The sequence below is a fragment of the Choloepus didactylus genome, chromosome 13, assembly GCF_015220235.1.
Source record: "Choloepus didactylus isolate mChoDid1 chromosome 13, mChoDid1.pri, whole genome shotgun sequence".
Classification (NCBI taxonomy): domain Eukaryota; kingdom Metazoa; phylum Chordata; class Mammalia; order Pilosa; family Megalonychidae; genus Choloepus; species Choloepus didactylus.
Window position 1 is genome coordinate 95,919,970 of NC_051319.1, and position 13,994 is coordinate 95,933,963.

General features: G+C 44.1%; 1 protein-coding gene across 1 annotated transcript; it reads right to left on the reverse strand.

Annotated features, from left to right (window-relative positions):
• Positions 1 to 1,861: 1,861 nt before the first annotated feature.
• On the reverse strand, positions 1,862 to 3,106 carry LOC119508391 (eukaryotic translation elongation factor 1 epsilon-1-like). The gene is made up of 2 exons (XM_037802008.1): positions 3,059 to 3,106; positions 1,862 to 2,401 (listed from the first exon to the last, which is right to left on the reverse strand). Exons 1-2 carry the CDS (start codon positions 3,104 to 3,106, stop codon positions 1,862 to 1,864), a joined length of 588 nt encoding a protein of 195 aa, XP_037657936.1.
• Between the last annotated feature and the right edge of the window lie 10,888 nt (positions 3,107 to 13,994).

A 13,994-nucleotide genomic window follows, 5' to 3' on the forward strand; every position in this document is an offset into this window, starting at 1 on the left:
GACTTTAAATGCTTCAAATTTTAGTGCAAATTGATGTGGTTGTTGATAAAAATTTAGTTTGTGTATCGTAACAGCTTCTACATTCTCTTTGTGGATGATTGTTCTGTTTTCCAAATTGTCTGGGTGAGATTCCAACATTTGACCAACTATATCTGGAATTTAAGACAATGTAAGAAATGTTTCAAAACATTTCCCATGGGTTGTTTTGTTAAATGCATTATATTCTGTTTTGGGGACATAAATGTAAATGTTACTTTTATAAGCATAGTATGAAAATTTTGCAATGAGAGAGATACATTCTTCCTACGAAATTTGGGTATTAAAAAAATAAAGAAGCACTTGATTAAGCAAATGCTAGGGGAAGAAATGTTCTGCAGAGATGTCAAACAATACTTATGTGTATAAAGTTAAAATATAGAACAATTCTGCAGAGATGTCAAACAATACTTATGTGTATAAAGTTAAAATATAGACATCTCCGTATGTCCCGACCTGAAATATCCCTCTCCAGAGGATATCATTGTTAACAGTCTGGTGGTGGGTATGTTTCCAGATATCTGTTCTATGCACCTCCCCCCACACACACATGTGCACATACACACACACACACACGCCTATGGAAGTGATGGGGTGGGGTGGGGAACCTGCCTGGAGGAGGTGCTGGAAGAAGAAGATGAGGCTTCCCAGCATGAGGACGTTGGCCAGCACTGAAAGGGTGGACAGGGCTTGGAGGCTCCGGACAAACACCAGCGTCACTAGGAAGGGCAGTGCCAACAACGTGTAGATGTGGACATCCATCATGGCCCCTCTGCCCTGGCAGTCGCCCGTGGTCCCATTGGCTGTTTCAATCACCTTCAGATAAGAGAGGATGAAGTTGAACCTCAGTTGTGACCCGCCCACCCCCCACCCGTGCCCTCCAGCTATTCCTGCCAACATCTGCCCACAAAAGCAGCAGGTCCCAGAGGGTTCCTCTGCCCATGGTGTCTCCCCTCCCCAACCCTTACTTCAGGTGGTGACTACTCAGCCTTCAGAGATGGCCCCCCCCAAGACCAGGCCCCCACTCTCAGCCTGCTCGATTCTTTTCCTCAATAGGGTTTTTGCAATTGTAGGCTAGTGTGATTGATTACTACTAAATGTTTCTCTCTACCACTAGAATGTAAGTTTCCTGAGGGCAGAGACCTTATCTAGCATGTCTGCTACTGTATACTGACTCAAGGTACTCAATACATATTTGTTGAATGAATTAATTTATTAATTGAAAGAAAACATTTAGTGAAATTCTGAAGAGAGACAGAGGTGGCCTAGACACCTCCTTTTTTTTTTTTTTATCCAAATATGTTTTTTTTTGTTTTTTTTGCAACTACATTTACTAGCTCACAAAAATATTTGAAAACAAATCCATCTCTCTTTCCTTCCCATATCCTTGGTACAATTTATTATATCTCTTAATAAACAAACTAGTGTAAATATCCATGGGGGGTAAATTAATTTTAAAATATGAAATAGGTCAATAAATAGCCAAATATGGCAACCACTGAAAGGAGTGTCTACCTTTTTCTTTAAGATTAAGCCAGTGATTTGTAACTTTTATTAAAATGAATTTCGCCTGTAAAACAAAGTAATTTACAACTTGGTCTCAACTCAAGTTTCTTTGACAGTTGAATTTTTACATAAAAAATTGCAAAATTTCAACTAAAGAACAAAGAAAACATTCAGACATAAGTTTACACTTTAAAAACCACAGCCTCTACTTCAACAAATAAAGAATGACTGCTCATCAATTTATGTTAATCTTGTGGTCCAGAGCACATTTTCCATTTCAAACATCTTTAATCATTCTTCCATATGGCACGGATGGCTTCTAATGGGAATTGGTATATAGTCTGTTCTTGATGAAGACAACACTAGACAGATGTTGCCTGATGCCTGGATAATGCTGAATGTGACAAAACCAGCAAGATACATTAAGATACTTCCCCTTTTCTTGAACTGTCTGGTCAACTATAAAGCGATGATGTCCATGGTACGGTAGGATATCTGCTAAGGTAAAGTAATAACATGTAAGGTGGACTTTATCTGCAAGGTATGAATTAAGATCCTTTAACAGAGTGGGGATATCATGTTTACTGGAGTGTCCGTCTACTTGAGTTACCTGTAGTCTAACCATTGTTTGTTGCACCATTGCTTTTTCTTCTCCAGTACTCCCAAGCAAATACTCTTCGTTGGCTTGCTTGACTAGATGAGCTGCTACAGCAGTCAATCCTGTAAGACTGGGACCATTGTTTGTTTGAAGAACTGGAATCTGGTGCTCGCCCTGAGTGCTGTATTTTTTCCCTTTACTCAGCCCAGCAGCTTCTTCCACAGCATCAGCTCCGCCACTGCCATCTTCTGGCCCAAGCTCCTGTGGGTTTTGTTTTATGGTTGCAAAATAATATGAATTGACAGCAAAAAATTTAGAAAATATAAAGAAGCTAAAAGAAGGAAATAAAAATTATCTTTGAGGACAGTTTTTTTTTTTTTTTTGCAGTAATTGTTTATAATAGCAATAACATAAAAGAGAAATAACCCAAATGTCTGTCAATAAGGGACTTGGTAAATAAGTTGTGTCTGGTGAGCTCTCTGATATAGTATTAAGTAAGAAAAAAAAAGAAAATGCCAGATCAATATCATAGTTTGAAGAAGAATGATTATTACATATGTATGTTCAAATATGCATGGAAAAAACTGAACAGCTATTCACAAAACTTTCAGCAGTGTATTTTTGCAGGGGGAGAGATTTATGGGGACCTTTTGCTTTCTATTTCATAATGCCTATATTATTGTTTGATTTTGTTTAAGAAAGAGCTTGTATTGCTTTTGTGTTCTGAAGGAAAAAAAAGTCAGCTGTAAAGATTTAAAAATGAGGACAAAAGATAAACTTGAAGATTCATTTTGGAGAGGCAACTGCTGTTAATGTTTTAGAATAGCCATATATATTTGTATACAGTATCTGCAAACAGGTATATTTACAAGAATAAGTCCTAAGTGCACACATTGCTTTGTAGCATGCTTTTTTTACAGCCTTTGACACTGGCGCTTTCTCCAGTGCTAGGGTACAAAGACCCATTTGCTGAAAATCACGTCTAAGCAATATCTTTTGAGCAGTTACTCTGTTTTAAAGAGAAACTGTCTAGCCTCAGTGAGCTCACAATCTAGTTATAAAAAGATGAGGACACATAGCAATATTCAAGGAAAACTATAAATATATATAAAGTTGGGATGAATTGAGAAGAGAAAAATAAGGTAGAGATTCCACCGCATGGATCAGGGAATGCTCTCCAGAGCAGGTGGTGTTTGAGCTGGGCATGTAGGATGGGTGTGATTTGGACATGCAGAAATCAAAGCATAGAAGAGGGAGGACATTATGTATACAAGAAACAGCATAAGAGAAGGCTTAGTGATGGGAAGGCATGGACATATTTGTGAACAGTGGATAGTACAAGTATGTTGGAGGATAGGACACATAAAGAGAAAAAAAACATTCAGACACAAGTTTACACTTTAAAACCGCAGCCTCTACTTCAACAAATAAAGAATGACTGCTCTTCAATTTACGTTGATGTAGACTAGGCAAGGGCCAGGTCACCCAGGGTCTTGTGAGCCAGGTTAAGGTGTTTAGAATATAGTCTGTCCAGCAGGGAGACATTGCAGACTTTCAAGAGGAAAAGGTGTGCTCAGTTTTGTCTGTGGTTTTGCTCTGCAGGGTCCGAACTGAAGGCTGACTTGATCAGGCTTTCTCTAGGTTGGTTGATTTGGAGGCAGCTTCTCAAGGCTGGAGCTGGACTATCATCTTAGTTTGTCAGGCTGCTGTAATAAATACTACACAACAACAGGAATTTATTGGCCCACAGTTTCAGAGACCAGAAGTCCAAATCAAGGGGTCAGCTAGAAGGCTTGCTTTTTCCCAGGGTAGGTAGCATTCTGGCTGACAGACAATCCTAGGGTACCATGGCTTTCCTTTTCATGACAATGCTCTCCTTTCTCTTCTGGGTTCCTGCTGACCCCCAGCTTTCTTACAGCTTCTGGCTCCTCCCTGTGGCTTTGTCTGACAATGTCTGAATTTCTTCTGCTTATAAAGAATTCCAGTGATCTGGATTAAGGCCTTCCTTCACTCAGCTGGGTCACACCTTCACTAAAATTAACATCCTCAAAAGGTCCTATTTACAATGGCTCCCACCCACAGGGATGCCATTAAGATGAAATCATGTCTCAACTGGAGTACATGATTCAACCTACCACAGCTGTCTCTTGCCCTCTTGTGTTTCTGTTCAAGCGCTCTATCCTACTGTTTATAGTTACCCATGAGAAACATCAGGAACACACAGCAGAATCCCAGCTGGTCCACAATCAGGAAGAAGAGCATGATGGATCTAGGGGTTGGGAGGAACAGATGATCTGTTATAAAAGGAGGGAAGGCAGGGAGACTGTGGGACCACCGAATGTCCTAGTGCTATGAGCCCCTGCCTCACCTCTCCTGCCTGGGTGCCCTGGCTTCCCACGGCAACAGATGAGAAGCCTGCAGCCTCAGACCTCCTCAGGCTCTGGAAGGAATACCAGTGTCCTGACAGGCTCATCATTATGTTTTTAGGCAGAACCTTCGTGTGTCCAGGTAGTTATGGAGTCAACAGGGCCTGTTTTGACCTCCCTGTCCAATTATCTGCTGCCCAAGTTTATCCGCTTAGAGAAGGGGGCTCAGTCCTAAATTAAAGCCAACTTGACTTGGACACTGAACCATCCCTTCCCCATGACAAGAGTGAATCTACTTCCGCTCTTGCCCCTCCAACCTATGCTCCACACAGCAGCTAAGAGATCTTTTTAAAATTATTGATTACATCATGTCCTTCCTCTGCTTAAAACCTTTCTGGGGTTTCTTTCTGCCCTTGGAATAACATTCTAACATGTTAACTTGCCTATGAGTTACTGTATGGTTTGGCCCCAGCCTGCCTTTCCATTCCTTCCTTCTCCATCTCTTCCTCCTCACTCAGCATGGTCAGCCAGTTTTTGGAGGACTTTGAGCCCTTTCCTGCCTCCTGGCCTTTGCTTTTGCTGATACTCATCCCTAGGAAGTTTGTCTTACCCTCTTCAAAAGGCTGGCTCTTACTTATTCTTCAGATCTTGGTTTGAACGCCACCTCCTCAGGGAGGTTTTCTCCATCCCCAACCTCATAGCTCTAAATTCATAATTATACATTTACTTCTTTTCTTATTTATTTTCCATCTATCACTACGTCATAGAACTCCATCAGGTTAGGGACCATGTCTGTTTTATTTGCCACTACCTCTCTAGCACATCGCATGTTGCATGGTCCATAGTGCGCCCCAGTGAATGAATGAATGGGCCCACAGTTTCTCAGCCTGATCTACAAAGTGCACAGAGTTCATCACTGCATGCTGCCTGGCATCCCCTGATTTTAAGGTCTGTTACTCATCTCAGACTTTGCCCAGCAGCCCTCTTTTCCTGACCTCCTTTTTGCTTACGTGTGCCTTCTGGCTTCCCTGCCCTGGCTGCTGCAGCCACTGAATCTGGAAAGTCTCCACCACCAAAGTCCTGAACCCTGGTCCCAGCTTGCTTTGGACCTGGGTTCTTTCTACTTTCACAGATTCACGATGAATAGTATGAATCAAGAATGGGATACAGATCTACACAGAGTGCCCCAAATTGCAGTTACCACAAAATATGGCATCAAAACATATCTTGTGCAAATGCTTGCTAGTAAAGGTTTTACCAAAGCAGGGCACCTGCTGAATTGAGAGTGATCTGCTTTGTACTGTGTGAGCTGTGTCTAATAGCCACATCATTTCATCTTTTGATTTCCAATGATGACAGAGTAGTGGGTAGTAGAGTGAGGGGAAGGAAGAAGAACTAGTGAAGAGAAAAACAGCTCTGCTGTCAAAATATCACCAGACTACAGTTGATTGTACACCATGGATGATTGTATGGTATGTGAATATATCTCAATAAAACTGAATTTAATTTAAAAAAAAAAAGTCACCTGACTGCTGAGACAGGTGACTACAAACCCCAACGTCCAGAATCAGTTCATCCACAGTCAAATAAACTCACCCCCAGGGTAACGCAGAGTTAACTACATTTACATAACACCTTTTCTGGAAGGCATGACTTTCAGCCGTGTAAGAACTCACTGTGTACCCTTGGGTGAATCTCTCTCTGTCTTTGAGGCTCAGTTTCTCCACCTGTACATTTAGGGGGCTGGATCCTAGAAGCACCTGACTCTGACTCTCTAGGAGTCCAATGGACCCATGGGCAAGTCTTGAGTCTTGGTTATTGTCCTACTACTGTCTTCCCTTAAGGATTAAAGAAGCACAGGAAATACCAATTTCTTATATATTAATTGGCTCCCTGAAGCAGTCTCTAGAGTCAACAATGTACAGTAGTATCCTTAGGGCAGGGATTCTCATATGTTTGTGTGCATCAGGATCACCTGAAGGGCTTATTAAAACAGATTGCATGGCCCTGGCCCCAGAGTTTCTGATTCAGTATGTCTGGAATGGGGCCGAGGAATCTGCCTTTCTAACAAATTCCCAGGTGATGCTGATGTGGCTGAACCAGTGACCAGCTTTGAGAACAACTGCTTTAGGGCATCCCAAAGTATTGATATTAATCAGGGTTGTATTACGGAGAGACAGACATAAACATGGTGCCAAAGCTTCCCTGGGACCTCAGTGGAACCCCCATCGAACCCCACTGCAGGCAAGAGAGGACAAGATACCTCCCCCAGTGGGCATGGCCCCGGAGCCGGGCACTGGGGCTGGCTTCCAGCGCATGCATCACTGTACCTCCATAGTCCATAAAGGGCTTGTTGAGCCTGTGGGAGAGAGCACTTGAAAAGGGATTTAGTTGAGTTTGGGAGCTGTGCCAGTTTAAATGTATTGTGTCCCCCAAATGCCATTATCTTTGTGGTCTTGTGGGACAGACGTTTTGGTGCTGGTTAGATTTGCTTGGAATGTGCCCCACCCAGCTGTGGGTGGTGACTTTGGTGGGATACTCCCATGGAGGTGTGACCCCACCCATTCAGGGTGGGCCTTGATCAGTGGAGCCATATAAAACATGCTGACTCAAAGAGACTGAACGGAGTGCAGCTGTGAGTGATGTTTTGAAGAAGAGCAAGCTTGCTAGAGAGGAATGTCCTGGGAGAAAGCCATTTTGAAACCAGAACTTTGGAGCAGACACCAGCCACGTGCCTTCCCAGCTAACAGAGGTTTTCCGGACACCAGTGGCCATCCTCCAGTGAAGGTACCCGATTACTGATGTGTTACCTTGGACACTTTATGGCCTTAAGACTGTAACTGTGTAGCCAAATAAACCCCCTTTTTATAAAAGCCAATCCATCTCTGGTGTTTTGCATTCTGCAGCATTAGCAAACTAGGACAGGAGCATATTCTGGGGAGAGGACAAACAGGCCTTTCTGTAGTAGAAGACACTAGAAAGATGTATATTAGGAACTTGCACACGTGCTAGGGGTCAGCTTCTGCTGATGCCCCCTCTGCCACCTCCATTTCCCTTAGGGCTCTGAGAAGCACTTACTAAGTCACTAAACAAATATTTAGGGAGTGCTACTGACTATCTGGTGTTCTGCAAAGTACTAGGCTACATATCAGTGAATAAGACAGGCAGGGCTCCCTCCTCATGAAGCTAATGGTCAAGTGGATCAGTTAGTCCCCTGTACTTACTGAAGGCACAGGAACACTTAGGCCCAGAGTGGGGAAGGCACTGGTCCAAAGTCACACAGCGAGCTGCAGGCAGAATTAGGGCCTGACCTCAGCTCTCCCCAAGCCCACAACAGTGATTTTCCCACTACATCCTGCTGCTTCCCTGAGATCACACGAGTTGCTGGTCTTCATGACAGTAATGGAGGTGGTCATGTGGGTTACCCCTTGGTCGAGTGATTTTATCAGGAGCAAAAGAGCTCAGACTTGTAGAGATGCATCAAAATTTCAAAGAAATGAGAAGCAATGTGACTCTTTTTTGTTTAATTAAAAAATGCAACAGTAATGCATGCCTATTGTTAAAAGGTCAAATGGTACAAGTACAGAAAGTGAAAAAGGAAAGTCCCTCTTCCTACCCTCCCTGCCTCATCCCAATCGACTTCTCCTGCCCACTTTTAACAGTGTGGGGTGGCCAAGTCCAGACATTTTTCTATGTATTTACAAACACATTTACATACACAGGTTATTTTGAAAGTATCTTGTAGAGTTTTAAAAAGCATATTCATATTACTTTTAAAAACTGTGCATGGGCAATGAAAAAGAGACACTTTACTTTTGTGATGCAAACTGCCAAAAGGAAACCTGAACAGACTCTTGGCTGGTGGGCGTGGTCGAGCAACAGGCTCTGCTTTGTGCATAAAGACCAAGAGCAGGAGACCGTGGGAAAACTTGCTGGTGGAACTAAAGCAAAGAAAACTTTGTGTGCCAGGAGGCTCGGTGGCTCTCACCTGCAGCGGAAGTAGCAGGCACACTTCACCAGGACACCCATGCAATGCATGGCCACCAGGCCTACCGCCAACAGGCTGAGGGGTCGAGCTGGAGACGGGGGTGTGGGCAAAAAGGAGAATGTTAGAATACAAACACAGCACAAAAATGGATTTGTTACAGACCCCCAGGATGAGCCCTGTGCCTGGAACCAGGGATTGGGTTTCTATCCCGGCAGTGTCTCTGGCTGCTCTGTTATCTGGGAAACGTCCCTTCCCCTCTCCACATATCAGTGAATAAGACAGGCAGGGCTCCCTCCTCATGAAGCTAATGGTCAAGTGGATCAGTGAGTCCCCTGTACTTACTGAAGGCACAGGAACACTTAGGCCCAGAGTGGGGAAGGCACTCTCTGGGCCCCATTTTTCCTTTGTGTAAAGTGGGCATGCCATTCTCAAGGGTCTCTTCTACATCCTAAGGTTTTACACTTCATGCTCTGGGAGCAGAACTTTCTGAACATATCCTAAGATAGGCATAATTAATGAGCGTGACCGTTAAGGAGTTTTACTAAGTGCTATCATCTCATTTAATCCACACAACAATTTTCTACCATTAGCCCCATTTTACAGATGGGTGACCGTGGCTTAGGGAACTTACCCAGAGCCACAGAGCTGGTCATTGGGGGAGTCAGGATGCAAAGGCCGGCAGTCTGACTTCTCTGCCCCCCCTCACCACCCTGCAGAAAGGAAAGTGTTCCCTCGAAAGGAAAGTGTAACAGTGGAAGTATGTCATGTTGGGTGGGAAACAGGCCTGGACATGGAGACTCTCCCAAGTTGCCTGTAATGTCACAGAGAACAATGACAGAGCCCAGAGTGTGCAGCAAGCTGCAGAGGAAGGGCAGGTGCACAGGTGTCAGGAGGGAGCAGGTGGAGGGTGGGCTGGAGGGCACAATCACCTGGAGAGATGAGGCAATTAAAGGAAGACAATGTGGGCTTCTGAGTCCAAAGGGATGTTGAGGGCGATCCTTCCATCAGACTGTCCAGAAATGTTTTTAACCTTTTCTTTTATTCTATTTTGAGTCACAAAGTCTGTTTACATGAAACAAATTGGACCTCTTAGGAAAAGAGTGTATATGTAATCATTAGATGTTGCTCCAAATTTCATGAGGTTTGTGGAATTCCTAAGCCCATGTATGGGCATATATCCCACAGATCAACACTACAAATATAGATGGTGTTGGCATGATATACTTCTAAGGTATGACACTAGTACAGAGAGTTGACAACAGAATGGTATACAGGAAAAATCTATCTGTAGTATACTAGGGACCGTAATTAATAAGAATACCATACTAGTACCACACAAGTACTAAGGACAAAAAAAAAAAAAAAAAAAAAAAGACCCATGTATGGTCCCCTGGCCTACAGAAACTAATGCTATGGTAATAATCACCAACATGTCATTATGATGATATAATAGTGGAAAACATACGAGTGTAAAGAACACTAATGTTTACAAAGCAACTTTATATACATTGTTTAATTTAATCTCTCCAGTAAGGAGGCAGTTTACAAATCTTTAATTCCCATTTTACAGGCACGATGTCTGAGGCTCAAAGGAGCAAGGGGAGTGATTGCAAATGGGTACAAGGTTTCTTTTGGGGATGATGAAATTTGTTCTAAAACTAGACTGGTGAAGGTTGTGCAACTTTGTAAATTTACTAAAGATTTATTGAATTCTACACATAAAATGAGTGAATTTTATAGTATGTAAATTATACCTCTGTCAAGCTGTTAAAAAACAAAGAACAAAAAAAAGCCAAAGTACTTGCTGGAGCTCACAGGGCTTGCAAAGTGCCCTATGAGTGGCAGTGCAGACAAATGCAGACTTTTGGACTCCAAGGCAACCTTGGAGGGGCTAAAGGGGACTCCTGAAGAGAGAGACTGGATGCAGGGACACCTATGTCAAACCATGTCCTGTGTTGCTCTGCATGATGTTTGCTTTCAGGCAAAGTAACTGACAGAACGTCTTCCCTTTTCAAGCAAGTCTAAAAGCACGGAAGTCCCCATTCCGTATCCCCCATGCAGTCAGGCCCACTCCATTCCTCATACCAGGATGCCCGCATTCTTCATGGCCAGCGGGAGCCCCAGCAGCCCTGTGCCCATGTTGCTTTTCACTACATGGATCAGGGCTTGCAGCCAGCTGAGGAAGCAGAGAGGAGGGAGAACAAGAGAAGCCTGGTCACTCCTGGCCTCGGCCCCAGAGCCGACCCAGTGGGACAGAACGGGCAGGCAGGCTCATCAGAGTGGAAAGAGGGTCAGCTGCAGGAGACCGGCCAATCACAGGAGTCACAGTGGGAAGCTGCTGGGGTGCACCACGGTGTCTGACATGGAAGATCCAAAGGTCATAAATGCTAGTGGATCCAAGTAATGAATGAGTGAATGAGTCAATGAGGCAAGTGACCGAAACTAAAACAAAAACTAAAGTCAACATGCTTGAAGTCTATATTTAAAAAATACATATGTACAATCAAGGTGTTGATAGCCGTGCTCTACTCTCGTTGGAGAGAAGTGGGTTTTTCTATAGAGTGACCCAGTTCTAGCTTCGAGGGTGTTGAGAGGCAGCTGTGCAGCAGCGGCAGATCCTGCAGCCTGTGTTGTTGACTCAGTAGTCCCCGGGGCTCCTGCTTCCCCACCTTCCTGATGGTGGCGAGGCAGTGGCCCACTGGAGGACCAGTTCGGGGGCATCGTTCTGGGGGTCCATCTGGAGGTTCAGCCTTGAGCCTCCTCCAACCCTCCCAAAGGTTGTGCAAGCCCCTAATTCCCATTATTAAATGTACTTCTGACATTTTTCTACTTAAACTACAAAGATCCCTGCCCCAAGTCCTGAGTGAAAGGAATCTGGGAGGTGAAGGACAAGAAGAACTCCAACATGTCTTGAGTTCGATGACCTCATGATGTTGTCTTTCAGCATAAAAGGTAGTCCTCAAAACACAGGGCGACCCCAGAAGGAACAAGGGGTGTGCCAGCACTCAACTCATTCCAGTCCCTGGATGGTGAAGCAGAAGTGAGTTTGTGTGTCTCAGTGTCTCTCCTGGAGCCATTGTTCTCTCTTGCCCCCTTGGCGGGATACTAACTTGGCGCTGATACTAACTATGGATCTCGTTGTACCCAGGGCTCTGGGACAGACGGTCTGACCTTGACTTGGGAGGCTGTTCTTAGGGACAAATGGTGAAGAACATTTCTTCCCTCTGCTTTCTTGAGAACTCTTGAGCCTCTCATGAAATGGGTGAAGTTGTGATCTTACCTGGTGGACTGAAGCTCTGAAGGATGCCCAAAGCAGACTCAGAACCTGCTCTGCCCAGGATCCAAGGGGAAAACCCAGTTAGAAGTGCTATCTACATTGCCTCCTTTAACCTCTCAACACCTCTAAGCAATGGGTATTATTCTCAGTATTTTACCTATGATTTTCAAAAATCTCTGACTCTGAGATGGAGCGAGCCTGCCCACAGTCACACAGGTAATTTGGGAGCAGCAAAGCTGGGATTGGAATCAGAGTGCATTTCCCTGTGATCTTAACCACATATTGTCCTGTAACCTCAAAAGTCATTTAGTCCAATGTTCTTTCTCTCATGAAATGTCTGAATTTTTTCTACTATAGACAATGCTTGAACACTTCCAGAGACAATCAGATCAGTACCTTTCTAGCCTCAAGGCAAACTGGCCCCTTAAACCTTCAAGGACAGTTAATAATTTATTTTCTTGAAAGACCTTTGGCAATAACACAGCCTTCTTTTGAAACCCCTTTAAAGGTTCCCCACACTTATTTTCAGAAAAATCTTCATTCATTCACTTAGCAAACCTTGATTGAGCTCCCTGTGCTCGGGTTCTGTGTTAGACTCAGAAGGAGGGGTAGTTAGAGAGGTAGATAAGGCATGGTTGCAGCCCTCGGGTTGCTCACAATCTGGGCAACTGGTCTAATCCAGCTACCTTTTACTGAACAATTACTAAATGCCAGGTACTGTGCTAAGTGCTTTGCCTGGGTTGTCTCATTGGACCTTAATAACAATTGTCTGAAATAGATACTACACACTATTATATTCCCATCTGTCAGGTGAGCTAAGACAGGTTCAGTAACCTGTCCCAGGTACACAATTAGTAAGTGGCAGAGCTGGGATTTGAAATCAATTCTGTCTGATTCCAAACCCAGGGCTTGTTCCTACCAAATCCTACTCACTTGGGTCATTGCCAAACTTGAGATTCTTTGATTCTGCTGATTAAGGCTTGACCTGTCTTCTTCAAAGGGGAAAGAGAATGCTTTATGGTTATCCTCATTGGCAGTATCCTTTTTCCAAAGACTAGCTCTGATGCCATCTCTAATGCAAAGCCTTCCCCCTATTCACCATTTGGAAACATCTACCTCTTCTGAACTCCCATAGAAAATTGGCTTCACTCCTGTACCTGATGACATTCTATCTGGAATTTTAGTAATGTGCTACATATCTTCCTCCCTGACTGTGAGATCCTTGGAGATAGGGTTATGATTGCAGGATCTTGTCCATTGCTATAGCCCCATGGTGCTCAAGTGCTAAATAATGTGGAATAAATGAAACTCCAAAGAGTTATGCTTATGATCCAAAGCACTATTTTCAAGGAGTGTTATCTTTGCCACTAACACAACCTCTCTATATCTCTGTCTATCTGTCAAGAATATAGAGGAGCCCAGTTTTAGCTCCTTGGGTTACTGGAAGGAGGAAGGAAAACATTCCTACAAAGGTTTAGAAAGGTACAAGATCTCAGGCCCAGGAGCTCCTGTTAGAGAAGAGACACTTAGGAGATCCCATTGGCTTCCTCCAGGTGGCAAGAGCCAGGGGTGGAAGAGTTGCTGGGCCCTTCCCGGGGGCCAGTGGTGTGCTCCTTGGGCTGCGCCATCCTGGGACTGGCAGCTGGAGGAGGTATCTCCAGCCTGAGGCAGGTGGACACCTTGTTCTTCAGCTCCAAGCATGGGGTGGGTGAGGGCTTGAGAGCAGCCATGGCTTTGGCAGGGACTGTGTTATTCTCTAACTCATTGGATCCCACAGTTCAGCTCACATCCGCTAGTTTGCTGACTCTCTCAGTTCTTTGACCTCATCACATCTCCCCATTCACTGGTGCTACTTTGTTGCCTATTCACCACTCTTCACCCCTTGCTCTCCTCCTTACCCAGCTTTGAGCAATGGTCAGACATTGTCATAACTTCCTGCCACACACTCTTAATTCCTCTCTTTGCATTGTGTCTGCCTTGCAAAGCTACAATCCTGGTCAGATTCACCTTTCCATCTACTTTGAGCCTGCACCCAAGCAGCTGAATGTGGCTGGAAAAAATATGTACAAATTTGTCAACTGGTCCCACTTCAAACGTATGAACACAAATCTCAGGTGGCTCCCAGCCATGCTGGATTAATGTACTCTTCTGTTCTTCAAGAGGATTATTTCCTATCTCCAAACCTCTCTTGCTCTCTTTTCACCTCTCATTGATGACATGTTC